The sequence below is a fragment of the Manis pentadactyla genome, chromosome 4, assembly GCF_030020395.1.
Source record: "Manis pentadactyla isolate mManPen7 chromosome 4, mManPen7.hap1, whole genome shotgun sequence".
In the NCBI taxonomy this organism is placed as follows: domain Eukaryota; kingdom Metazoa; phylum Chordata; class Mammalia; order Pholidota; family Manidae; genus Manis; species Manis pentadactyla.
In genome coordinates, this window is record NC_080022.1 from 175,882,181 (window position 1) to 175,909,309 (window position 27,129).

General features: G+C 57.8%; 1 protein-coding gene across 1 annotated transcript in view; it reads right to left on the reverse strand.

Moving 5' to 3' along the window:
* The window catches only part of SCN4A (sodium voltage-gated channel alpha subunit 4), a 42,659-nt gene that overhangs the window by 4,666 nt on the left and 10,864 nt on the right, over window positions 1-27,129 (reverse strand). Inside the window, exons 2-23 of the mRNA XM_036899889.2 lie at window positions 23,180-23,848; window positions 22,971-23,089; window positions 22,759-22,848; window positions 22,340-22,468; window positions 21,787-21,878; window positions 19,610-19,906; window positions 18,655-18,718; window positions 18,276-18,417; window positions 17,225-17,434; window positions 16,502-16,655; window positions 14,571-14,809; window positions 12,613-12,786; window positions 11,477-11,833; window positions 6,919-7,407; window positions 4,966-5,098; window positions 3,994-4,148; window positions 3,294-3,467; window positions 3,057-3,179; window positions 1,503-1,781; window positions 1,170-1,223; window positions 838-975; window positions 224-328 (exon numbers count right to left, since the gene is read on the reverse strand). Of these exons, the coding sequence (XP_036755784.2) occupies window positions 224-328; window positions 838-975; window positions 1,170-1,223; window positions 1,503-1,781; window positions 3,057-3,179; window positions 3,294-3,467; window positions 3,994-4,148; window positions 4,966-5,098; window positions 6,919-7,407; window positions 11,477-11,833; window positions 12,613-12,786; window positions 14,571-14,809; window positions 16,502-16,655; window positions 17,225-17,434; window positions 18,276-18,417; window positions 18,655-18,718; window positions 19,610-19,906; window positions 21,787-21,878; window positions 22,340-22,468; window positions 22,759-22,848; window positions 22,971-23,089; window positions 23,180-23,452 (3,990 nt within the window). The 5' untranslated portion in view covers window positions 23,453-23,848. The remainder of the gene's footprint in view (window positions 1-223; window positions 329-837; window positions 976-1,169; window positions 1,224-1,502; window positions 1,782-3,056; window positions 3,180-3,293; window positions 3,468-3,993; window positions 4,149-4,965; window positions 5,099-6,918; window positions 7,408-11,476; window positions 11,834-12,612; window positions 12,787-14,570; window positions 14,810-16,501; window positions 16,656-17,224; window positions 17,435-18,275; window positions 18,418-18,654; window positions 18,719-19,609; window positions 19,907-21,786; window positions 21,879-22,339; window positions 22,469-22,758; window positions 22,849-22,970; window positions 23,090-23,179; window positions 23,849-27,129) is intronic.

Below are 27,129 nucleotides of genomic sequence, written 5' to 3' on the forward strand. Positions count from 1 at the left end.
ACATCTTCTTCCTCCCCTTTCTAGGGGCTCATGTCCCAGAGGCTGCCAGCTGAGGAGGAGGATGGACCCTGGGGGCTGTGCAGGGCTCAGTGAGGGGTAAACCAGTGGCGAGTTTATCAGCAGCCGCTGCAAAGAGGTGCCCCTCCCGGCAGGTGGACCCAGCTTCCTGTAGGCGGACCTAGCCTCACCCCAGGGACACAGCTGGGCCGGCAAGGGCTGCTACCTGGGGCCGGGGAATCGGCTTCTGAGGCTTCTTGGAGCCAAGCTTCTTCATGGCGTTATAGTATTTCTTCTGTTCCTCCGTCATGAAGATGTCTTTCCCTCCAAAGTACAGTGGGATGGGGCCCGTAAGGTCTGGGGGTCACCGTTCTCTGCCTCCAGGACATCCCTCTCAAGCACCACCCTTAAAGCAGCCCCCACCCCAGCAGGGGGACCTGGAGGGGCCAGAGACGGGGGATGAGGGAGGAAGGAGCAGGAGGGCCGAGGGGCCCAGAGAAGCGGGAGAGCAGGAAGAGAGAAGGGGCCCAGCACTGCCTCATGGCCTGTTTTGAGCCAGACACTTTCCCCTGATATCCTCTTGGGTCCTCAGAACGGCCCAGTGAGGTAGGCAGCATCGAGCTCATTTTGTATATAAGGAAATCAAGGTTCTCGGAGGCCAAGTCACGGGCTGAAGTTTGCCCAGTGGGACGTGAACCACGCGTGCTGCCTCAGTTGTGCTGCCAGCGACAGCACGGTGGGTGCCGGGGAGCTTGTGGTTGTATGAAAGCCTGCACAGGTGGAGGGTGGGAGGAGGGCCTGGCATGCAGAGGGCCCGGGGAGGCCGGGCTGGGTACTCATCTTCTTCTTCTGCTGGTTGAAGTTGTCGATGATGACGCCGATGAAGAGGTTGAGGGTGAAGAAGGACCCAAAGATGATGAAGATGACGAAATAGAGGTACATGTAGAGGTTCACCTCATACTGCGGCTGCTCCTCCTTCTGTGGAGGCCACAGGGTGGGACAAGGTGTGCTGGGCAGGCTGGGGCCCAGAGGCAGACCCTTCCACCCCCAGGCTGCCAGGGCTCCAGGGGTGCCTGAGGAAGCGGCACGAAGGTGGCATGTGCCACTGTGTCTCCAGCCTGAGTCTGTTCCCCTGGCTCGCTCACCAGCCGCATCTCGGAGACCCCACTCACCTCCCGGGAGTCCACAGCTGCATACATGATGTCCATCCAGCCCTTGAAGGTGGCCTGCGAGAGTGGTTGGCTGTGAGGGAGGGGGCTGCTCCCTGCTTCCCTCGCCCCTGAGGTCCTCTCCCTGCCCCAGCTTGGTCCTCCCCAGGGGCTGCCTGCTTAGAGCTGGGCAAGCATCAGATAGAGGCCAGAGAGGTCTAGATACCACCTCAGGGTCCCACAGCACTGGAAGCAGGGTGGGCAGCACCCCAAACAGGGGGTGGCAGTGGGCTCAGGTACAAGAACATGGGGGCACTTCCCTGTCAGTTCTGTGCATGGGCAGCGGGTTACGCTTACCACTTGCAGGAGGGAAAGGTAGCCCAGGCCCACGTTGTCATAGTTGACCTTGACATTGAGCCAGCGGACCTGGCCTGTGTGCATGAGGCTCTCGCACTCAGACTTATTGTTGACTTCGGAGATGTCGAACCTCTCGGAGGTGGTGGTGTTGATGCAGTGGTAGAACTTGCCGGCAAACAGGTTGACACCCATGATGCTGAAGATGAGCCAGAAGATGAGGCAGACGAGCAGCACGTTCATGATGGAGGGGATGGCCCCCAAGAGGGCGTTCACCACCACCTGGGGGGCCGGGGGAGGGCGTCACCACCACAGCCTCCCCCAGGCAGGCCGAGGACTCCAGGTCTCCACTGGGAGGGTCCTCACCACCTACATTAACCAGGAGACCAGGCAGAGCCGGGCATCGTTATTTAGGGAAGGCTTCCTGGAGGAGGGCCAACGTGAGCCAGGCCAGGGGAAGTCTGCTGGGCTGTACGTGTTGGGGTCAGGAGTGAGGAGGAGGGCTGGGGGCTGCTGGTCTGGTGGTTGGAGAGGGCTCTCTGCTTGGCTGGAGCCATCAGCCCAGAATGGCGGCGCTGGGCTTCTCTGGAAGCAGCCCAGCCATGGGTCACCAAGCAGGAGACAAACACTCCTTCCTCGGCCCCCGGAGGAAACTCAGTCCCCGTGACCCAGCCCCCTGCTCATCTGCTCACAGCGTCAAAGACACAGACACAGAAAAGAAGCCACTGGAGTCTTCAAGCAGTGGAACCCCTGGGACCACAGCCCTGGCCACATGGGCCAACGTCACTATTTCAGGTTGGGCTAAATCAGACAATTGTCCCTAAGGAGAGGCAGTTTCATGACCCCTAGACAGAGTGGGTGGTGCAAGGCTGGTGATGCCCAGGGGAACTCTATTCCTGGCTGGGGCACCAACCAGCTATGCGGTGGTGGGCAGGTCCCCGGCTCTGCGAGTGGGAGGGCCCAGCGCCAGCTGGCCCCTTGAATGAATAGGAGGCGGCCACTGGAGCTGAGTGCACCGCCAGCCTACCGCCAGCTGCGACAAGGAGGTCTGTCCCTCTGGAGGTGGGTCTTGCTCCAACAGACCTCCCTTCACAGGGGAAGTCCCATTTGTCTTGCCATGCCCTGTGTTTACCTGCCACTTCCGGTTTCAAATGTCGGAGGGAAGGGTGGACAGGACCAGGGCACAGCACCTTCCAGCTCGCTGAGGCCTCAGAGCCCTGGGGGCCCCAGTCTGAGGCTGGGGAGGGACACCTACAGCCCGCACACCTGCTTTTCTTCCTCCTCCAGGTCCCGACAGGGTGCCCCATGGCCCTCCTGGATGCTGCCACAGCTTCCGCTGCCACCCAGGGGTGGCAGAGAAGCTCAGGAGAGTGGCTGAAGACAGGAATGGGCGCTTGGGCTGCTGTGGGAGGATGTCTGGGGCCCCAGACGCGGCCTTCGGCAGGGCACTTGGTCTGAGGCCTCTGCCTCCCCTGGTCAGAGTGCAGAAGTGCATTCCTTGCCCTGCAGTGGCGACTCCCCCAGCCCCTCGCCCGATGCAGAGCCCTGAGCACCCACCCTCATGCCCTCGAATCGGGACAGTGCCCTCAGGGGACGCAGGGCCCGCAGTGTCCGCAGGGACTTGATGGGCCCCAGCTCTGAGTAGCCCAGCCAGTTGGCCACCAGGCTGATGATGGAGACCTGCAAAGGGAGGGTCAGGTAGTCAGGAAGTGAGGGCCTCGAGCTTCCAAAGGTCCTTGGCCACTTGGATGGCCTCTGGATCAGGCTGCGGGGCTGGGCGTGGGGTGGACTCACATCTACGATGAGGAAGTCCAGCCAGCACCAGGCGTTGGTGAAGTACACCTTGAAGCCATAGGCTACCCACTTGAGCAGCATCTCCAGGAAGAAGATGTAGGTGAAGACCTTGTCTGCGTACTCCAGGATGGTGCGGATGACTCGCCGCTGCTCGATGTAGATGTCCTCAAAGGCCTGCGGGCACCAGCAAGGGGGTGGCCAGGGCCCCGGCTACCGGGGCAGCAGCCACGCCCCTGCCCTGCTTGCTGCTGCTGGTGCCCAGGGGTCTGGCACTGGGGCCAGGCGAGGGGCAGGCTGTTGACTTCCCCCAGCCTCCCTGTGCCCATCAAGGGGATGAGACAGTTTCCCAGGGGGGGGAACCCCTTGGCTCCCATTCCCCAGTCTCTAAAAGTAGCAACAGTCAATCATCAGCTAGGGTGACACATCTGCAATCTACCCTCAGCCCCAAATCCCCAGGGCCTTCCCCACCACCCCATGGGCGGCACCTGTCACCAGGGATACACAGAGGTTTAGACTCCATCTGTTGCTTTAAGAAATGAATACATTCTACAACACATCCTGCCTCCACAGGTAAGTTCCTTTAGGATTCTCTGGGCCCGAGACCGTCCAGGCTGCATCCTTCCTCAGGCGTGGAGAGGAGGGAGCCCTGGGAAGGCCTGGCCTGCCCCTGCGCATGCCTGGCCCCCAGCGCCGTGCTCACCAAGGCTCCACTGCTGAGCAAGATCATGAAGACGATGAAGGTCTCAAACCAGTTGTGCTCGACAATCTTGAAGCAGGCCCTGCGGAGGGTCCACCACAGCTTCCCGCGGCCCTGGGAGATGTCCACGTAGAGAACAGGGCAGCGTTGCACACAGGCTGAGGTCGGGGGTGGAGCAAGGGTGCCGTGTCACAGGTCTGGGGGCTGCCTGCTCCTGCCAAGTTGCCAGAATGCCCCCTGCAGCCCTCACCTCACTGGCCCCCAGACTCGGAGCCCCCATCTCCTCCCGGCACCTGGCTCCATGTCCTCCACCGCTGCTTGGAAATGGATGGGAAGTAGGGTGGTCCAGCCTCTCCCCGCACTCAGGGGCCTCAGGCCCTCTCTCTGCAGCCCACCCCACCCAGGCACCACCTGCATCCCAGGACGGACACGGGAAGAGAGACACACAGGGGTGCAGGCCACCGCCCTTCCCCACCTCGCCCAGGCAGCCTTCACTCTGTCACCCCGGACCCTGTGGGCAAAAATGTTTCTGCAGGTCTGTCTGCTGAAGGGTGGGCAGGCCTCTATCCCTGAAGACCAAGCTGAGGAGGATGATAGCCTTAGAGCGGCCACTCCTGAGCCAGGCAGCACCAACGGCTCCATGGGGGTCGTGCGGGCACTCCTCGGGGGCCACTGCACACACCTGAGGCTCAGGGGGTCGGGGCTGGGAGGCATGCCGGGCTGACAACCCTCCCTGGGCTTGTATTCTCCTGGGGTGGGCAGGGCAGGGCAGCATCGGGGGAAGAAGTCCCTGCATGCTTTTGGTGATGCTCATGTCCCAGAGATGTCCCAGGAATGTCCCAGAGGAGGCAACGGGCTGGGGCTGGGCCGGACTGTTGCCCCCTCTCAGGCTCTGTATGGCCTGTCTCTTCTGGGTCTGCTGGGTTGGGGGGCACTGGGCAAGGTGGAGGTGCATGCATGCGGGCTTGCCCTCACCCTCGGTGAAGCACTCCTCAGGCTGCTCCCCTTCGAGGTTCTCCTCGGCATGCTCCTCGGGGTCCTCCTCGGGGGGCTTATAGTCGGCTGTGCTACAGACGGAGGAGTTCCCGTCGAGGGGCTGCGGCGGCTTCTGCAGGGCCACATGGTCACATGACCCCCGGGTCCTCCCACCACTAGGGTAGAGGAGGTCAGGATGGGAGACCAGGAGGGAGAGGAGAGAGGGGGGTGCAGCCGACCTATTCATTCATTCACTCAGTCATCCATTCCCTCAGCCCTGGATTATGCAGCCAGCACTGCGCCCTGTGCAGAAGAAGCACAGGGCCCGAGGCCGCCAGTATCCTGCCCGCATGACACTTGGATTTGGAGGCCTGGGGAGGCGCAGCGAGGGCACAAGGAGACCCGGGAAGGCCTCCAGTAAGGAAGGAGGCTGGGAGGCAAGCAGGCGGGGGCTGGTGTGCGGCGCAGCCAGGCTGGGGCGGCGTGGGGGTGGGCAGCAGAGGAATGAGAGTCCTGAAGGCACTTTTGAGGGGGGGACGAAAGGGGGTCAAGGTGGACCTGGGGCTGAAGGTCTGAGCCTTCCCGTCCCCAGGGTCTGTCTGGCTGAGGGTCCAGAAGGGATGGGAAACTCTCCCCAGCCAGAGCTCCAGCCCAGGGCGAAGGGAACCTTGCGGGGGGTTGGGGGGGTGGAGGCTGGTGCTCCAGCCCAGCCAGGCCTCCGCACCTCCTTCCGCTGCTGCCCAGGCCAGCTTCCCGGCCCGGGCCTCCCTCCTCAAGGGGACCCCTTTATGTGGGGTGAGGCCCCTGAGGGAGAAGATGGAGAGGGCACCCTGGGGAGCAGCTCTGTTTAGAATGGTGGCCAGAAATTAGGGACGTCCTTGTGCCCAGTTGACAGAAAGGGAAATGAAGGCACAGGGTGTTAGTTGAGGGTCCCCACTGAGCTGCTGTATCCTGGGTGCCCCAATGTCCACAGTCCCCCTTGGAGCCCTGCTTGACCCTCTTTAACGAGTCCCCAGGGACTCGGCCCTGGGCTCTCTCTAGCCCTTCCCCATCCCTGTTCCTCATACCGAGGTCGGTGCCGCATTTCCCGGGGTATTTATAGCTTGGCAGGCACTCAGCCCCCTGGTAAGTCAGCCACATATTTGGGGAGAATAAGGAGTCAAGAGCTTTCAGGGCAAAGTTCATTCAGGCTCTGGGGCCCAGCCAGGCCCAGGGCGACAGCGTGGGGATGGGCAGGGGGCCCTTCCCCTGCCAGAGCTGCAGGGTGGGCATGGGGGCTCAGGCAAGGCCCCAGCCTAGGGGAGGGGCAAGAGCGGCCATCTCAGCCCAGCAGCAGGCCCCCTGACGGGCTGGGCCAGGGCTCCTGCTGGCACTGCGCTCAGCTCTCTGCCCTCTTGTACCCAGCCCCGCTTGCCCCCTGGTTCCTCTCCTCAGGGCCCCCAGCCTGGACCCAGGGCTTGGTCTTACACTGGGAGGTTGGCACCAACCCCGGGAGGGGTCTAAACAGAAACACATGATAATGGCAAGGACTTGGCAGGGGCTTTACGCCCGGAGGGGGATTAAGAGGGGCCTCCAGGGTCCCAGCCCTGCTGAGGCGCCACAGGTAAGAATACCCTGCCCAGGAGTGCCACCTGCTGGTGGGAGGGGTCCAGAGGGAGCTGCGAGGCCAGAGAGAAGGGAGACGAAGGCACTAGGACAGGCGGGGCAGATGGGACCAACCACTGTCAGTAGCGGTGGCAGCAGTCACCAGGCGCAGAGAGCTTACTGTGTGCCTTACCCACAGCATCTCTTCAATGCTTAAAACACTGCCCTGTAAGGTACCATTACTCTAATTTTACAGTTGGAGAAACAGGCTCAGAGAGGATCTGTGTCCAGTCCAAGGTCACACAAAAATTTGAAGCCATGTCTATCTGACCCCTGAGCCCCTCAAACTGTGCCCTGCGATGGGCTCACCTTGACATCCTCAGGCTCTGAGAAAGTGTCCGTCTCCTCTTCTGTGGGCATCTCCAGGTCAGACTCCTCGGAGGCGATGGGCACTTGGATGGTCAGGTAGGGGTTGTTGATGAAGTTGAGGTGGTCCAGCTCGAAGCTGGGCGGAGGGCCGTCGACCAGGCCCATGTGGTTCAAGATGTGATTGCCTTTCTTCAGGTCCCTGTCCCCCTCATCGGGTGGTGGCTCCTTCTTCTCGTCCTCAGGTGCACTCTCCCCACCCTCCCCAGCCTCCTCGGCCTCCCCGGGCTCCCCGAGGCTGAGCATGATGTCCTTGGGGCTCAGGATCTTGCCACGCAGCAGCCCCAGGAGGAAGGCTTTGGCGAAGCCGATGCCCCACTTGATGCGCCCGATGGCAATCTGCAAGTTGTTCATCTCACCGTCCTCATCTGAGGCCGCCAGGCTGTCAGCGCTGAAGGAGCTCAGCAGCAGGGCCAAGAAGAGGTTCAGGACCTGGGGATCAGGGGTTGGGAGGAAACCTCAGCTCAGCCTCTGGGCCTCTGAGGGGGCCACTTCGGTCAGCACAAGGGTCCTCAGACCTCCAGGTCACATCTGCCACATGCTGAGCATTAGGATATCATCTAATGGCATCCTTCAACTGTTCCTGGAAGTGGGGTGTTACTATCACCCCCCCTTTGCAGATAAGGAAACTGAGGCTTGGGCACATGATAGGACTGCTGCCTGAGGCAGAGGCAGAGTTTGGGGAGGCCCACTGGGTGACAGAAACTCTTTGCATAACTATGTCCTCCACTGCCGGGGCATGCAGGACAGGAACGGGGCTCCCGACTCTGAGCTTCCAGGACGTGCTGGTAAACTGAATCTGTTGAGCCTTCTTTGCCTTGTGTTAAGTGGGACTTTTATTATCCCTGGCTTCTCTGTGCTCAGGTGCATGTTCCCTATTGCTCTGGAAGGGCCATTTGACGGACAGTTTTTCACCCCCTTTTCTCCCCTTGGGGTTCTTTGCTCCACCTACTCCTGGTTCTTTGCCCTTACCTCTGCCAAATGGGACCTAAGAGGCTACTAGTCTGCCCCTGTCAACCATACTTCCCAGGGCACAGGTGTTTGCTGAGCCTCACTGTGTGCAAGAGCAAGTGGCCCCAGGCAGCTGCCTGCCTAGGAGAGACAGACACTGGATCAGACAACAACAATGCAGTGGGTTTGCGTGGCAGTAAATACTGGAGCGCCCAGGCTTTGAAATCATGCTGGCTGGCTCTGAACCCCAGTGTACTCATTGGGTGTCCTGAGGCAAGTCAGATCAACTGCTCTATCTATATAATGGGGAGGATGCCAGTACCTACCTCCCTGCATTGTTGTGAGGATTTAAAGAGTGATTAAAGTAGAGCACACAGTAGGTACTCAAAACATGTTGGCTGTTATGTGTGCAATAATACAAGACTATACAAGCTATAGGGAAGAGTAAGATGAACTCTGAGGCCAGCTTTTTCCAGAGAGATGGGATGACTTGCCCTAGGACACACAGCACAGGCAGAACCAGAACCCAGGTTTCTATTCATTGCACACCTTTATGGGACATCATTCATTTAGACTCCAATGTGAATGGCAACCCCAGAGGTTGTGGCCCTGCCTTCCACCGGTCCGGACTCCTGGGGCAGTGAGGAGGAAGGTGAGGCCCAGCAGCGGGTCCTGACTCCTGTCAGTCAGAGGCAGGGCCACATCTTATTCTGGGGACCTTGGGGTGGGGATGGGTGCATGGGTGGACATAAGGTAGCAGGGGAGCCTGTGCATGTGAATCTGCCACCCTTGACCATCTCCTCCTCATGTCTCTCACTGTCTGGCTTTCACCAGTGTCCTCTAAGGTCTTTTTGTCATTGTCTTGATATCATAACATAAGATATCCTGTTAACGTGTCTCTAAGATACAGGTATTGTACATTATATATATATTCACTCTTTGGGAGAATGTGCTGGGGGGCTGCTCCCCATCTCTGTGTCCCCTTGCTACTTTCCTGCCTTTGCCTCCCACCAAAATTTTTCATCTTTCTTTCCCTCTGTCGTGGGGAGGCGTCCAGTTGCCAGAAACGCATCTGAGATGGGAATTAGCTGCTCTCTGGGTCAGGAGGGTTTGCACACGGCTCTTGCCTGGGACAGAAATAGCTGCCAGGCAAGGCGCGGGGAGGGGGTCTGAGGGAAGGGGGATGGACATCATGTTTCACCAGGGGCTCTGAGGGGTGGGTTGCCTATGACCTAGTCATTTCCTCTTTTTCACAGTAACCCAGAAGAAGTGCCTATGTGCCATGGATGCAGCGGGCACACACACTCCCTGGCAGGAGGCCCCAGTGCCCTCTGGCAGACACCTGTTTCCATAAAGCCTGGGGGTGTGGGCAGGGAGTGGGGACAGTGCCCAAGGAGCTGACAGTGCTGCCTCCCCTGGCAGCTCCAGCAAAGTGGGAGAGCCACAGAGCTGGGCCGGAAAGGGGTGTCAGTGGTGTGTGTGTGTGTGTGTGTGTGTGTGTGTGTGTCTGTGATGGGAGGGTGGGGGTGACGCATGCAAAGAGGCCATGCAGTGTAGGGGTTCCAGACTCTGGGTCCAGATCCTCAAGACCCCCTGAACCTTTGCTTCCTCCCCTACAAACAGAGATAAATGGCAGGCCCGTCACTGGAGGTGGTGAGTATTAAGAGGTGAATCCACAGAAAGTGCTCAGAATGCTAGATCCCCACGAGCAGAGGCGTCAGCGCTCCCACTGGTGCTGGCACATCATCGTCACTGCTGCTATTAGACTGATGCTCTTATTAGGGCTACACAGACCCAGGCTCTACCCAGGCCCAGGTTGTTACCAGCTGTGAGGTTCTGGGCAGTGCCTCCTTGGAGCACAGAGCCCATGGTACCCGCTTCATCAGCACTGCGAGAGCATTAGGGATCATGCACATTAAGCCCTTCTCATAGGGACCAGCACATGGCAAGAGCCCAACACTTGGGACTGAGAGGCCAGTGGCAGGACCTAAGCCCCCACTGCCACCACGCACCTGTAACATTTGAACCTCCTTGGCTTCACTGGCTGAACATTTTGCTAAGCGCTTAGACATGTGTCGTGTAATTCTTCGGACCACCAGTGAAGTAGGTCACCACCATTAGCATCCCCAGTTTCCGGATGAGAAAAACTGAGGCCAGAGAGAGGTTAAATAACTTGCTCAAGGTTTTCCAGTCAGTAAGCTGTGCAGCAGGGGCTTGAACCATTTTTGGGTTTACAGGAATGTAGGTGGAAACCCTGTGCAGACCCTTTTGGCCACCCCCAGGCCCTCAAGCTCACAAACTTCTACACACAGCCTGCTACCCGCCTCATCAGCCCTGCCCCACAGTTCTGCTGGTGCATCTTCCCTCTCCTCCCGCCTCCCCAAACGCCCCTCCCAGGGACAGCCAGCCTGGGTTCTCCTGCCTGCCTGTCCCTGGGGGCTCGAGACCTTATCCCATGGGCCCCTCCTCGGTGAAGGTGACACTCCTCCCCGTCAGCCCACCCCTGCCCCCAGTGGGAGCTCAGCGATATCTGAGACGCGCTGACCTAGCAGCCCAAGGAATCCATCGGCCTTTGCGGAACGTGGAGACGTGCGTCTTCCCACCCCCACGGCCCAGGACAGCGTCGCCGGCCACTGCAGGGGGCAGCTGGGCGCAGCACTCCTGGCAGAGTGACCCCCACCCCGAGAAGGGGAGGAGTTGGGGTCAGCAGGGTGAGGGGAGATGCCACCTCAGGCCCTAGCCACAGAAATACCCGTCAGCTGGAGAACAGCCCCACACCCCTATTTCTCATCAGCTCCTGCCGCTGCTCCCCTGCCAGTCCCACATGCCAAGCCATGGGCTACAGAAAGTGCCTGAACGGCTGCAGTTTATGCCGTCTCTGGATTCCCTCAACGCCTGGGGCCTGATGCCCAGCAACAGAGAAGGGTGAGAGGTGGGAGGACAAGAGGCCCAGGAGTCCCTGGTACCAGCCCGGTGCTGTGTCTCCTCCCGCACTGCCAGCCAGTCCTCCCAGCCACCCTATTGGTACTGACCATTTCTCTTTCCTGATGAATTTAGAGAAACCAGTCAACCAGAGGGCAGTAATTCGTTCAAGGTCACACAGAAGCGGACAGAGCTGGGACTGGAATGTGGGTCTGTCTGACTCTAGTTATCATGTTACTTTGCCCTAAACAGTGAGTCTCAACAGCGCTATCGCAGTGGGGTCCCTGGACCAGCAGCCACAGCGGTGCCCGGAGCTCGTTAAAATGCAGATTTCCAGGCACCAGCCTGGAGCTGCTGAACCAGACTGGCAGGTGGGGAGTTGGGGAGGGGCCAGGAATGTAGGTTTTAAAATAAAATAAAAAACTCTCAGGGGATACTTAGACAGATTAGAATTGGAGAGCCACTGGTTAAACCCAAATCAAGTATCGGCAGTTTCGTACAGTTCAACCTCGTAGGAAACAGGTCCTTGAAAGACAGCCCGATTTAAAGGAAATAAAGGAACTGGGCGTGTCTTACAGGCTTGGGTCTCCTGGGTGAGGGCGGGAGCCGCCCAGTCGGCCTCACTCACCACCAGATTGCCGATGACCATGACCATGAGGAAGACGGTGAGGCACATGGCCTGGCCGGCCACCTCCATGCAGTCCCACATGGTCTCGATCCACTCTCCGCACAGGATGCGGAAGACGATGAGGAAGGAGTGAAAGAAGTCGTGCATGTGCCAGCGCGGCAGGCTGCAGTCCGCGGCGATCTTGCACACACACTCCTTGTAGCTCTTGCCGAACAGCTGCATGCCCACCACGGCGAAGATGAACACGATGATGGCCAGCACCAGCGTCAGGTTGCCCAGCGCCCCCACCGAGTTGCCGATGATCTTGATGAGCATGTTCAGCGTTGGCCAGGACTTGGCCAGCTTGAACACCCGCAGCTGCCGGGCAGGGGCAAATGAGGCTCAGGGACCCCTGGCCCAACCCGAGGGAGCCCCATCCTTAGGAGAAAGAACGCTCTTGAGCAGCTTGAAACCCCATCCCCCGAGTGACCTGAGGCCCCGGTCTGCCTCTCTGTTAAATGGGAATACTTGTCTCACCACCTCATCTTCTTCCTATGTCCAAAAGAAAAGAGTCCTTTTCTCTTAAAGATACAGGCAAGTACTTGCAGGTGAAATTATGTGTCGGATTTGCTTTAACATACTCCACCCATTGAAAAGTGGGGCAACAGATGAAACAGCTGTGGAGGCTGGTGGCTGTTGCAGATGAGTGATAGGTACCTAAAGGTTCATTATTCTTTATACTTTTGTGGATGCATGAAAGGTCCTGTGATAAAGTTGAACAAGATAATAAAAGCGCGCTCCTGTGAGATGGTGGGAAAGACACTAACAGAGTCCCACTTCCACTACTGATGAGCTCGGGTCTGCCTCAGCTAAGCCTCAGCTTTCAGGTCTGCAAAATGGGTCCCCACTCCACTGCCACCCAGGATCACTGAGGCGTCAAGTCCAAATGTCAGCTGCCCGCAGCAGCCTTGGGTGATAATGGGGAGGCCCCCCCTTTCTTCTTATTTCCATGAAGAAAGGTTCGGAGAGGCAGATGTGGCATGCACAAGGGCAGAGGGGCCTCACTTCCAGCTCTCTGGCTTCTGGGGGCTTCTCCTCCCACCTCCCCAGTTTTTCCGCCCCTGCCTCCACAGCCCTGGCCCTGGGGCCTCACGCACCAGACGGAAGGAGCGGAGCACCGACAGGCCCTGCACGTTGGCCAGGCCCAGTTCCACCAGGCTGAGGGTGACGATAATACTGTCGAAAATGTTCCAACCCTGCTGGAAGTACTCGTAGGGGTCCATGGCAATGAGCTTCAGTATCATCTCTGCTGTGAAGATGCCTGTGAAGACCTGTGGGGTGTGGTATGGTGTGGTCCCGTCACAGAGCCTGCGGGAGTGCAGGGCCTGTGTCTCCCCCACCCACCTCCCACCTCCCAGCTCCTGGGAGAGCCTGTGGGGCTGAGCGGCGGGGTCCAGAGCCCTGAGGGGCACAGATGGTGGTACCCACGGCCCACATGTGTGTGCATGCTAGTGCAGGAGGAGCAGAATGGCCATGCCACTGGGCAGAGAGGGCACCACCCAGAGACCTGAACCCATCCATTGCTGGCCTTGTGACTGTGGGCCACCACTGAACTTCTTGGGGCTTCACCCCAATGATGATAATATTCAACACTCATAGAATGTGTTCTGGTTCACACTTCACTGGTATGCCGATTTCTATGTGGTTTGGGGAGGGATTTTCACATTCATCCCAGAGGTAATAAAATTGAGGCTCAGGAAGGTTAGCAGCAAGCCCACAGTCACACCACCCGTCTGGGAACGAGCTAGGTCCCAAACCAGGTATTGGGGCTTGCTTCAGTCTCTTGTCTCTACACCCTACAGCCTCTCTACCCTGGTTGGTGGAGGTCCCAGGACCCAGCAAATGTTGGTGGACTTGGAAGTCTAGGGCAGGAGCCAAAAGGGGGAAAGTCAGGGATAAATGAGAAAACCAGAGCTGCCCCCTGAAACCCCAGATGTAAGGGTCTGAGGGCTGCATGGCCCCTGAAATCTCCCTGGGCACAGCCCCCCTCCTGCGGAACACCAGCTGCCCTGGGTCCACGGCCTGCCCAGGCACATGCTGAGCCCCACCCAGGAGCTGTCCCTGGCCATAGCAGGTGCCCAGACAGCAGCATAGTGTGGTCAGGGGGTGGGCAGACTGCGGGCTGGGCCCATCATGCACACCCCAGCAGCTGCGCTGTGAGTCCAGAGCACACCCTTGACCCTCCAGCCTGGCCTGGCCATGGCTGCCTCGGCATCTCCATCGGATAGACAGGCCTGCCATGCAGGTTAGGAAGTCCAGTGTCTGGTTTCCATGCTACCCACCCATCCTCTGTCCCACCTTCCAAGCCCAGGCCTCAGCTCATACTTTCCCTGGGCTCCCCTCACCCATTTGCCATCCTGGAAAGATTATAAAGGGAATTGGGAAGGGTGGGGCAGGGCCGGAGGTGAAGGCAGCTTTTTCCCTTTGTCAGGCTCCACCGGGACTGGCAACGAGGTGATAATGCTCCTAATGGGCAGGGATAAGCAGGCGGATCAGTGTGTGTCAACAATAGCGGAGCTGGAAGGGCTGGAGTCGGGAGCTGACCTGGCCCTACTAGAGAAATGGAAGCGGGCAAGGGGCTGAGGAGGACCGTGCCCTGGGGCCTCCAGGCTGAGCTGGAGCCTCATGGGCCTGGGTGCCCATGGCTATATGCCCCCATTTCCAGGTCCCTCGGTCCACAACACCCTCTGAAAGTGGAGGTACTTGTTACCCAGCTCCCCTCCCAACCTCCATGCCACAGTCCCCCATCTCTGCCTCTAGGACATGGCCTGGATCCCAGCCCCCTGGAGTCCTGATCTTTAAAAGTCCAACACCTCATCCCCATTCTTTCTGCCCCCAAATACCTTAAACCTGAATTCCACACCCTGAAATACCAGTGTACCTGCCTTGTACATCAACTCATGCCCCCCAGATGCTGGGAAAATACCCCAGCCTGTCCCCATATGTCCCCCAATAGTGCCACATATTTCCACAAAGCCCAGATGGCCCCATCTGGCGCTGTGGCCCCTCTCCTGTCCTGCCGGGGAATGCCACCTCTTCCCTGTCCCCTCCCTACCAGGTTGCCCACACTGAGCACCCTGTCAAAGTGCTCAGTCATGGGGTAATGCTCCATGGCCATGAAGAGGGTGTTGAGCACAATGCAGATGGTGATGCCCAGGTCCACAAAGGGGTCCATGACGATCAGGTGGATGATGTTCTTGAACTTCATCCATGGGGTGCAGCAGTTCCATATGAGCACTTTGTGGGCACACTTGTACCACCATGGTGGGCACTTCTGGTGGGCCTCTTCCAGCTCTGGGGGCAGGGTGGAAACAGACCCCCAGTGAGGATCCCCTTGGACGTGCTCCTTCCATCTACATCCTCCGACCCACCTTCCAAGCCTGCCCCTCAGCACATCACCTTCAAGTCCTGCCCCTCTAGGCCCCACCCACTCTCAATACCGTGCTCACAAAGCCCCACCCCTTAGTGCTCTGAGCTTCGAAAACCCCACCCCTCAGTGAGCTCACCTCTGAACACCCCTCTCTCAAAGCTCTGGCTTCTTAGTACACCCCACAAAGCCCTGCCCCTCAGTGACTCCCACCCCTGCCTGTGGCCCACGGCTGCCATCCTGGCAGGGGAGACACCCTGATATCTCCTGGGACTGGGTCCCAGTTCCACCTGCCACCTGCCTGTGCCACTGGGAGGGACCGGACCAGGATTGCCCTGAGGACTCTCCTTCCTGCTGCTTGTAAGGCTGGCCCCTCCAGACTGTCCCCAGGCAGTCCGCCCTTTCCCATCAGAGTGGCTTTCTGGAAACACCTCCTGTTCTTGCCAACCCAGCTCTAAGGCCCTGGGACTCTGTGAGGCCCATGGATGAAGCTCCTCCTCCTGACCTTCCAGGTCTCTGCTGCCTATGAGTCCTTGGCCTAGGCATGACCTCATTTAATTAGCACCAGAAATGTATGAATACTGCCAGTGCCCCCACCTCATGGATGAGGAAAGGGGACTGGAGTCGGGGGCAACCGCATGGAGACCTGGGTTTGAGGGCATGATTGGGGCACTCCAGGGTGGGGGTGGCTGACCCTCATCCCCAACCAGAAATTAGCAAACTGGACTTCTCAAGGGCTGCAGATCTAGTGTGTTGGTAACATCCCCACCCCAAACCTGGGTGCTACTGTAGGTGCCACAAACCATGTCTGAGGCCCAAAATTTCTCAGTGGTCCCAGCAAGAGTAGCACTGAGTGACTCCTGGGCCAGCTGTGCCCAGCATTCCCTGGGCCTTTCCCTGGCAGGGCACACAGACACCTGGATGCCTGTCACACACGGGCAGGTGAGGTGGTGCCTTCTAGATATTTGCTAAGTCCTCTAGGCCTTCCAAGTCCTTCCTGGCACATGCCTAGGGAGGGGACCAGAGCTCTTTCATGTCAGATTACCTTTCTTCCTCCCTCCTTTGCTTCCCCATTCTCCCCTCCTTCTTCTTTCCCTCTTTTCATCCATCCATACGCCCATATCCCTTCCCATCCATTAATCTTTCAGCTCAGCATCCACCTGTCTATCCATCCATCCGTCCATCTGTGTGTATGTTTATCCACCTTCTCCTTGTTACTTTACTTTATTCTCCTCATGAGACTTGGGGTTGACATAGGCATTTGGGGGAGTCCAGGACTACCTGGGCAGAGTGTGACCTTTGACCTTCAGCTTTTACCCAGAAGACATGAGGAGCAGGACTTCCAGTTTCCAGAACATTGGTCCTCCTCAGTTAGTTATCATCCTGTCCTTCCCTGTCGCCTTGGCAGCTCCCAAGCCTCCCAGAGACCCCCAGTCCCCAGCAACCTGGCCTTGCAGGCGGAGCTGGGTCAGGTTAAGCCGGTGCTGCTTACTGTGGCCACTTCTTTGATATAAATGTTAAGTTACTGTCCCCCTGCAGCTGGGCCCAGCCAGGCCCTCCCTTGCCCTCAGGAGCTGGGATGGCCCTGGGGAGGATAAGCGGAATAGGTGGGCACTCACCTTCCATGGCATCTGAGATGCTGCTGTCTGCGCTGCAGCTCTGCCTCGGGGGCCCCCTTTCCCCGGGGGACGTGTCCAGGCTGCCGTTGCAGTCTTTGCCGTGGGCTGGGTCCCCGTCTGCTTCCCCACCTTCCAGAGCCTTGGCAGCCTTGGCCTATGGACCAGCAAGGGTGATGGGCATGAAGTCCATCTCTGAGCCAGGGAGAGGGACTAACTGACCCAGAGTCCTTTAGGATGGGGGCCCCTTTTCTTGCCCTGCACTAAGCCAAGTGCAGGTTGTAGGGGGTAACTTCATTGGTGGTGGGAGTGACAGGGAAGGGACCAAAGCAGCTGAGGACCCTCACCCTTGAAGACCTTTCACTCTCTAAAGCCTTGACTGACCCTGCACTTCATGAGATGACTAGGAAGTGGGCAGGTCCTCATCAGGACCCACCTCTCTCTCAGCATAGACCCACAAACTGCCCAGAAAGAATCACAAAACTGTAGATATTTGAGCTGGAAGCCTGCTTCAGGTTTAACTACTCCAGATTCCTTCTTATATTTGAAACTGAGGCACAGAGCTGCAAAATACTCTTTCTACTGACTGGATGCCTCCCATCCCACCAAACCTCCAGCCTGCGGCCTTCTGCTCCTCCTGCCTTGCAGCCCCTACCCCATGCCTCTCTCACCTTCAGCCTGCCTGGGAGAACCCAGGCTGAGGGGCAGGGACACCCTTGTACAGACCTTTTCCAGCTCCTCCTGATGCTTTTTGAATTTCTCTAGCATCTGCTGAAACTCTTCTTCTTTCTCCTGATCCTCAGCCAGCGTAGCCTCATTCTGCTCAGCGTAAGCCATGGCCACCACCGCCAGGATCAGATTGATGAGGTAAAAGGAGCCCAGGAAAATGATGACCACAAAGAAGATCATGTAGGTCTTGCCGGCTGCCCGAAGGGTCTGGGATGGGGGAGAGGAGAGGAAGCATCACGTGGCACCTGCCTTTCACCTGCCACCCCTCTCTGCACACCCAATGCCCGGATACGTAAACAGGGGGAGTCCCTCACACAGCCTGGTGCTTGAGGACCTTTGAGACAGGGTATGGCCATCCTTGGCAGGCTAAGCCACATTCCAGGGAGCTTCACAATATATCCTTAGGCCCTAGACTTTCCTGGTCTTCTGGCTCAGAGAACCCTGGGGACCCCAACCAGAAATCTGGAGATCAGAGATGCAGGATAAAAAATGGTATACAGGGGACTGGGGTCAGCTTGAACCTTAGCTTTGCTGCAGTGCCTGGCATCTAGTAAGAGCACAACAAATAGTACCTATTATTGTTAAATAATAAGAATAATAATTTTATTAGTAAATAATTCTTTTATTAGTAAATAATAATCACTATTACTATTATCATTAACATCATCAGTGTTAGAAACATCATCAGGGACTAGAAGGCACTATTGTTCCAGACTCAATCTGCCTGCCCTGCAAACAGTAGAAGCCAAATAATTGTGTATGGGCAGAGCTGAATTTCTAAGCTGCCCTATTGGTTACTGCGAGGCCCGGGGGTCTGTGCCAGACCCAAATATTAGCTCTTAAGGCAAAGGAGGAGGAAGAAGAAAGGCTGTGGCTCATATCTGGGCAGGTACCCAGTGTTAGAAAGCTCCAGGAACCATATGTAGGGGAGCTGAGGTGGTCCCATGGAGGATATGGCCCTGTTGGGGGCCCTGCCAAGCCCCGAGGAGGCTGTGGGGACGGACAGAGGTGACTGTGAGGCTGAGAAGCGGGGTGGGGGTAACCGTACCAACTGGAAGAGGTTCTCCCAGTAGTCCTGCGTCATGAGGCGGAAGAGAGCAAGGAAGGCCCAGCTGAAGGTGTCATAGCTGGTGTAGCCATAGTTGGGGTTCCGCCCGGCCTTGATGCACTCGTAACCCTCAGGGCAGTGCCTGTGCATAGGACAGGGTCTGATTTTAGGGAGGGATGAGAACTGTAGCTGGAGGACAGATGGGGGACCCCAAGGAAAAAAGTCCTTCAGTCCTGTGTCCCCCAAACAGGGAAGTGTTCCAGCCATGCCATGGGCTTCCCTTACTTTCCCATCCACCCCAGGTCCTTGTCCCTAATCAACCCCTGTTATCCTCCAACAATCCTGGGACACCTTTTCCCACTCCTCCAACATCACTCACCCAGCGTCACTGCTGTTCCCACAGAGCAGGGCATCACTGGCACCCTCCAGGAAATAGAAGTTCCCTTTGAGAGTCAGGCCACAAAAGAAACACGTCACCCATGTGGACACACTGTAGGTACACGCCCCCATTGCACACTTGCGGACGCATCTGTGTGGACCACATACACCACATACACATGACGGGTGCTCTCTGGGAACCCTTCTCCTTTAAGGGCAGCTCCACGTGCCAAGATCTCTGGGTGGATACACTGCAGGGGGCTCAGATCCAAGCAGTGCCAGCTGGGTGCCTAGCGTGGTTCTATGGATGGGATGCAGCGGGGACAGTAGGGGAGTGGGTGTCAGGGTGGGTGGACAGAGTCCAGGCTGAGGAAGGGGTACCTTCTTCCAGTTCGCCAGCGGTATTGTGTGGAATAATAGGGGCTGTGTGAGAATGTGTGTTCTGTGTGTGTGTGTGTGTGTGTGTGTGTGTGTGTGTGAGTGTGTGTGTGTGTGTGTGTAGGGCAAGCATGTGAATAGGTGTGGATTCATAGAAAACTCGCCCCAGGTGGGGAACCCCTTCTCCCAAAGCTACAGAGGATGTGGGTGCCTGGGTGCCTGGTAGCCCTGCTGGCATGCGAGCACGGAGCGTGATGAAGGAGAACAGGGATTGTGTAGGTTAGGGACTAGGAACTATGGGGCTGCTGCTCTTTAAGGTGAAAACTTGAGGATTTGGGAAGCAGTCTGGCATTTGTTGTCACAAGCGCACTTTAAATACACAAATGTGTACACTCTGAGAATATCGTCTCTAAACCTGAGGACTCTGGGGGCCACGGAGATCGAGGGACTTGCCAGAGGCTCCCCAAGCTGGTAAGTGATGGATTTAAGCTCAGGTCCTTCCCATGCTGTTGAGCTCACAAAAGGCTGCCCTCGGGCATGGGAAAGACCCCACTGGCCTCCGCACCCTCCGTTCTTACCTTCATCATTGATGTAGGCATCCCAATCGAAGGTGAAGTTGCTGGCCCAGCTCCCCTGGCTGTTCCACGTGTCATTGCCGTACCACGTGTCATTGCCGTACCACGTGTCATTGCCGTACCACGTGGTGTTGGTGTCATTAAAGGGCGGCGGCCAGCGCACACACTTCTGCCGCAGGTTTCCCATGAAGAGCTGCAGCCCCACCAGGGCAAAGACACTCAGGCAGAAGACAGTGAGGATCATCACGTCTGACAGCTTCTTCACTGACTGAATCAGGGCCCCCACAATGGTCTTCAGCCCTGCCCGTAGGGAGGGTAAGAGTATGGGGGGCAGGCAGGGCAGGGACAAGTGACTCCCCGATCGCCTACTCCCTCTCCTTCAAGGCTTCACTCACTAGGGCACCACTTCCCTGAAGCCTTCCCACCTTAGCCCCGCCCTTCCCTCATCACATCCTCAATGCAGAGCCTTCAAATGCAGGCCACAGAATGCCAGCCACTATAAGGATGGACTAAAAGGCTTCACAGGTTGTTGTCTGACTCATGGAGCAACACACAGGCACATGGTGGAGCTGAATAAATGCTGTCAGATCAGCACTACCAAAGTGTGTTCTTCCAAGCTGTGACCTTAGAAAGGGGGTTTCGGTTATAACATAAATAAGTCATGGAGATCAAAAGTACAGCATGGGAAATAGAGTCAAAAATATTGTAATACCTTTGTATGGTGTCAGAGGATAGATAACTACACTTATTGTGGTGAGCATTTTATAATGTATATAAATGTTGAATCACTATGTTGTACACCTGAAACTAATATAATATTATATCAACTATACTTCAGTTGAAACTTAAAAAAAAATAATGTGTGGGCAAGGCTCAGTTCTATATTCCACTCTTGGAGAATCATTGTATAGACTGTCCCCTCAAAGGCTCTGACAAGTCCTACTGAAACAAACACAAATTTTAATACCATGTTTTCCTAACTTATTTGTCCACAGAATACTTTCTGATAATGCCTATGAACACCCAAGGAACAGTTCACTCTGAGAATCGCTAGACTGCCATAGAAATATCATTGCATCCTGCTCCTTCGGATGGACGAAGGCTTAAACAACTCTTAGGGAGTTCCAGAAATGGATTCCCATCATGTATGGAAGCACCATAACTTCTTCCTTGAGCCCAGTCAGAGTGTCTTTCGTTAAATAGTAGTTTCATTTCCTTTTTTATCCTGATATGGAAAACAGGTGCTCAGCAGCCTCCCTATCAGAACGCTCTGAGCACTGAGGATGCTGGGGGCCTCGAGGAAAGGTATTTGGCCAGTGGCCAACGTGCAATGCTGTCTTTGGTAAGCACTTCCCCTCCTGGGGTCTGGGGTCTCTGGGGGTCCCTTCTTCCTCAGCTGCAGTCTGAGGGCTTTGGACCGGAGAAGAGCAGAGGTACTTTCTAGCATGAAGACTTAACAATCCCCCCCACTCCCCTAGAGTCACTTCTCCACCTCTTTTCAGATCATCTTTCTCTCCTTTAATGAACCTTCTCCAGTTTCTCCACATGCTTTTTTGAGGGGCTGGATGATCCAGATTCTATTTATTTCATGCTTCTTGATGCATTACTTTGGAATTGCCCTGGCCTCCTCGCTCAGTGGCTGTGTGGCATGTTGCTTAGTGAGCCCTCAGGGCTGGGCCTTTCCATCACTGATCCCCTTTGTGTGTCGCTCCCGGGTGGAGGTCTCTGCTTTGCCCCATCCGCTTGTTGTACTTAACACACATCATTACCGGGCACTGTTCTAAGTATTGATATGAAGACATTTAATTCTCATAACCACCCAATGACTGGTACTGTTTTACAGATATGGAAACAGAGGCACAAACAGGTCAGGCCACTTGCCCAAGGTCAAAGTTAGGAGGTGGTGGATGTGAGAATTGAACTCAGGCAGTCCGTCTCCAGAGTCTGTGCTCTAGCCACCTTGCTCTGCTGCCTTCCAATGCCCAACGCCCCATGTGGGGCCCCTTCTCCGCTCTGGCCCCAGGGGCTCCCTCTGTGTCCAGGCTTTGATGTGGCTCCTACGTAGCCTGGGAGTGTTGTGACCCTGGGTCTGGCTCCTGGAACTTGAGTGTCAGTTTGCAGGCCTGGGCATGGGGGGAGGCCTGTTGGCCAGGTAGAGGGTCCCTGTCCCTCCCCAGTACCTGGGATGACTGTGATGGTTTTCAGGGCCCGCAGCACCCGGAAGGTTCTCAGAGCTGAGATGTTGCCCAAATCCACAAACTCCGTCAGGTACCTGGGTAGGGGGTGCGGGATGAGGGCTGTGTCAGAGCAGGGGGTAGCTGATAGGGTAGAAATCTTCCTGAGAATGGCCCAGAATGAGGATTCCCAAGTGATCCTTATAGCTGGGGTTACCACGGGGGAGAGGGAGGGGCCTGATCAGACACCCCACGGGGCCTGAGAATTGGGAAAGGGAGGGAGGAGCTTTGCTGCAGAGTGAGGGTGGCAAGGGTAGCCCCCAGTGGGTGGGGGCTGTGGGACTGGGGCCCAGGGCTGCTGCGTGTGGTCATGTGCCAAGTGTGGAGGGGACATGGGGCAGCCTCCCAGCCAGGCCCTGGCAGAGATGGCTCCTGGAATTGTGCAGGTCACTGCACACCTCCACCCACCGAGAAGATCAGCCCGCTCAGCCGCCCTCTTTAGGTCTGGCCCCTGGCCCCACCCACCCCAGCCTCAGGACGTCCCCGGGGCCCTGCTCACGCCATCATGATGACACTGAAGTCCAGCCAGTTCCAGGGATCCCGGAGGAATGTGAAGTCATCGATGCAGAAGCCTCGGGCCAGCATCTTGATGAGGGACTCAAAGGTGTAGATCCCCGTGAAGGTGTACCTGGCAGGGAGAGGGCCAGGCATGGGATCCTCCAGGCAGGGTGACAATGATGGCCCCACAAGCAGGGAGGTCGCAGAAGTGACACATGCCACCACGGGGTCTGAGGACATCGGTGAGAGTGGCAGTGTGAGCCACCCTGGGGCTCTAAGTGTCAGTGGGGGTGACGGTGGCAGTGCACGTCTTCCCGGAAGACAAGAGCAATGCCACTCCGAGCATCCTCAGAGTGCAAACACTGGGGACGGGCTGTGTCTGGGGCCGAGGGCTTGGGGGACAGTGAGCGGGCGACTCACTCCACGTGCTTGGACCAGCTGGGCGGGTTGCTCATGGTCATGAACACGCAGTTGGCCAGGATGGTGATCATGATGAACATGCTGAACAGCGTGGTGGAGGGTCAAGGAAAGTGAGGCAGCAGGCGGCGGGGGGAGGGCAGAGCACCTCCTGCCCAGCCCGGCTGTGCCCTCCCTGCCCCTCCCGCCGCTGGCTGGCCCCTCAGGCAGGATATGAGTGGATGAGCACCTTGATGGCAACCCGTCTGAGGATGCTGAAGGGGCTCAGCATGTAGAGGGCAGGTGTGGCAGAGAAGCGGAAGATGGACTTGCCCTTGTTGAGCACGATGAAGGTCTGAGGCAGGGAGAGAGCGGTGAGGCCTAGGGACGTGCAGGCAGACGGACGATGGACAGACAGGCAGAGGGGACCCTCCCGGGCCCAGACCTTCTTGTCTCTGTAGTAGGGATCCAGGTCCTCCAGGGGGATGCCGATGACCTCTGGTGGTGGGTCCCCATAGATAAGGGGGAGGTTCTTGCCAGCTTCCAGGTCACTGCGCGGCTTCCGTTCAGACTCCTCGATCTCCATCTGTTTGCTGCGCTGCCGCCGGGCCTCCTCCTCCACCCTCCGCCGTTCTATGGCTGCCAGGGACTCCCGGGTGAAGGGGTGCAGGCTCTCGGGGCCCAGAGGCACCAGGGTGGCTATAGATGGCCTGGCCATCCTTGCATCCCGGGCTCAAGAGCCGGGAGGGTGGTAGCCAGCTGGGGCAGCTGCAAAGTGCAGCCCCTGGGGTGTTGGGCGGCCACCCCACCCTGGGCCTGCCGTCCACTACTCACCTCCTGCCTGCCCAGGGGCCAGGCTGGGGAGGTTGGCGTGCAGGCCCTGCTGGGACTGGGAGATGTGCCTGCAAGGCCTGGGTGCTGGGGCCGTACAGGTGCTGGACACAAGAGCATCACCCCCAAGCCCCGCACCACACTCTCCCCAGCAGGGGGTTGGCTGCCTCAGGAGTGACTGCAAACCAACCAGATTCTCTTCGGCCTCGGGGACCTGGGGCTAATGTCCCAGTGCCCTCAGGCACCTTCTGGGCCCAAGCTCTGGGAACTGTGTGGCTTCAGCCTACAAGGACAGAGAGAGAGAACCACAGCTGGTAGGCCTACATGGCCTCTATCCCGCAGTGAGGCAGAGAGGAGTCAGCTGTAAATGTGCAGTGGGCCCAGAGGATGGGCCCAGATGAGGGGCCTGGTGGGATCAGCCTAAAGTAGGGATGGAAAATGGATATCATCTTGAGGGCTGCTTGGATCGGCTGCTATTGGAGATGTAGGCAGAGACCATCAAGGTTGCAGCCAGACTCATTACAAAAACACTGCCGTGACTGACTAGTGATGTCTGCCAGGGGCGTGAGAAAGCAGAATGTGGCTCATCTTCCTGGAGGGAAGGGAAAAAGAAGACGTGGAGGTGTAGAGTACCCTGCCCTGGACTCTGGGGAAGTGTGATGGGCTGGGCGAGGGCAGAAGGAAGGGCCACAGGCCCTGCAGGGGGTTCCAGCAGCTGCCTGCCACGGGACCTGTGGGACCTAACCCGAGGGTTGGCGGGGGAACTGGTGCGGGAGGATGAAGGGTGTGTGTGGGGCCATGTCAAGAGAGACCACAGATGCTAGCACGGAGGACGAGGACACATGGGAAAGGTCATGGGGACAAAGACGTGGATAGTTTTAACTGCAGGGGCTGCTGTTGGTTGGTGGTCTCTGTACGGACTGGGTGGACACAGGGGCAAACACCTGGAACTTTTGAGGCCTGGGAGGACTGTGTGGACTGTCTCCTTGGCCAGCCCTTGGCTGCTCCTGGCCCCTCCCTGTCCTGCCCAGCCCTCCTGGGTCTGGTCCCTGCGGAAGGGAGGCGGCAGGTCACTTATCACAAAGGCCCCAGGAGATGACCTACGTCAGCAGGCAGGCACAGGGAGACCACCGCAGCCCCGACACACATGGCCACCACCAGGCCTGCACCAACAGACACCCTGGAGCCTCCTTTCCACCAGAGGGGCCTGGAGAGAGCATCCCCAGGGGCACCAGGAGCTACGCCGGAGGGCAGCCTCTTACAGTGGCCCAGATGCCTGAGAAGCTCCCCTGCTTGACCAGCAGGGAGACCTCCTTAGCCTTGGTCAACAGGTGGGGAGGGCAGCCCAGGGAGAGGCCAGAGCCATTGGCAGAGCTGGCCACTCCCCCGTGCCTGGCAGCCCAGCTGCTCCCTCCTGTCACCCAGGGAGTCGTGTTTCCACGGGGATGACTCTGCTCATTCCTGCTAACCCCGTCCCGCAGCTGCTCATTGGCCACATCGTGTGCGTGGGAGGGCATGTGTGTGAGCACACACATGTACACACATGCACACCCCCAGCCCGAAACCACCCCTCACTCGGACCCCAAAGCTGTATCCTACTGTTTGCTACACACCTTTCCACCTCATCCCATCAGCGGCCCTGCAGACATCCCCATACAGAAGACACTGACGGCTCTGGCGGGACCCTGTGGCCGCTGGGCCCCCTCCCAGGTCACAGGTCCTGCTCGGCAACAATCCTCTGGCTCCTTTCTGCCATTCCCTCCTTCACAGGAGCCCAAGTGGGATCACCAACACCAGAGACAGTCTGACCCTAGCCCTGCATTCATGTGATCTACGCTTGCCACAGGCACCAGAGGCCCCCAGGGGAGAGACCCAGTGGTTTCTGCTCATCTGGCCCTCCTGGCCTCCTGCAGGCTTCGCACAAGGCCACTGCCTTTCTTCTCCAGAGAAGACCCTGGCCTGCCCCTCTGGGCCCTCTTTCCATCTGCTGCTCCTCCTTCCTGCCCCTGGAAGATGCTGCTCCTCCAGGGCCCCGTCTGCAGCCCTGCTTCCTCCCGCTACCCCCCCACCCCCCTGCTGCTATGCCACCAGAACCACCAGTACCCACCTCCTTTCCATGGTCTCTGCAGGTTGCCACTTCTGCTCCCACTTCCCCGATGGCCCCAGTCACGGCTCCCTTTCATGCACAGCCATAGCCTTTGGAACTGCCAGGTCTGTGGTAATTCACGCCCTGCTTGTGTGATTGACCTCTGGTGTCTGTCTCCCCTACCGGACTCCTCACAGCCGGGGCCCGGGGGCCACCAGTCTGGGGCCTGGCACCCTGGCACATGTCTGCTGAAACACTGCTGCATGGCCCCCACATCTCTCCCCTCCTCTGGGCCCTGCCCTGAGCTCCAGCCCCACTGACGGCACAGCCAGCCTCGTACCTCCTCCTGCTGTCCCCCAGCTGGCCCCAAACGGACTCCTCATCTGTCCCTTCAAATTCTGCACTTCATCCTAAGTTCCTCTCCTCCTACCCTCTTCACCAGTCTTGAAGCCACTTCACGTCTGGATGTCCTGTTGTGTGAAAAGGGAAACGCCTCCTCGGCCAGGCCAGGTGAGGCATGGCTGGGTCAGGGCTGCCGCACACGGGTGCGACCTGCCAGCTCCCTGCTGTGCTCCCTCCAGCACCCATGTCTCTGCAGCCTCCAGCTGCCGCGGCTTCAGTACCCCTCGTCTGCTCTGTTCAAATTACCTCCCACTGCCTCCCGACCTCCTTCGGCTTCCCTCCAGTCTACCATTCATATTTCCAAAGTCACAAAACTGATCATGTCACCTCCCTGCTTAATCCTTCAGTGGCTTCCCACTGCTTGCTTGTCTCCATACTCCTCCAGCTGGCTCCCAAGGCCCTCCGTGACCCATCCCCGCTTCCCTGCCCTCTCCTTCCCCACATGCGCCCAGCTCTGGCCATACTACCTCCATTTCACAAATGGGAGAAGCTGTTTTACAGCCCCACCCCCATGTCTTTGTTTATGGTCTGCTTGCCTCCTGGAGCACCCTTCCTTTTTGTCACCCCTGAGATCTTTAATTCATCCTTCCAGATGCAACCTACACAAGAACCACCACCTCCAGGAAGCCCTCAGGGGCACTCTGGCTGAGTGGATCACTCCTTTGTGCCACCAGAGTGCCTAATTTGAATAAAAGGTTACCAAATGAATGAACGAATGCATGAATTATTCCCTTCTCCTTTCAGCACACCCCGAGCCTAAATCATAACCACTTTAAGCATTCCTTCCTCTCACCCCAGGTCTCAGCTCATGTTCAAGGCCAGCTGCTGTAGGCCAGGGGGGTGTTCATGCCCTCAGCCCTTGATGCTGTGCCTTCCCCACTCCAGCAGGCCCTCTGGCTTCACTTCCTCCCTGCCCAGCCTCAGTTACCAGAGCATCACCACAATCCCTCTCTCAAAAACACCATCAACTCCAGCCTTCTCTCTACTTTGTCCCACTCACCTGGGGACACCCCAGCATGCCTGTCCCAGCTATACTGTTCCCAAGTCAGCCCCCGAGCAGCTGAGGTTGCTGGAGC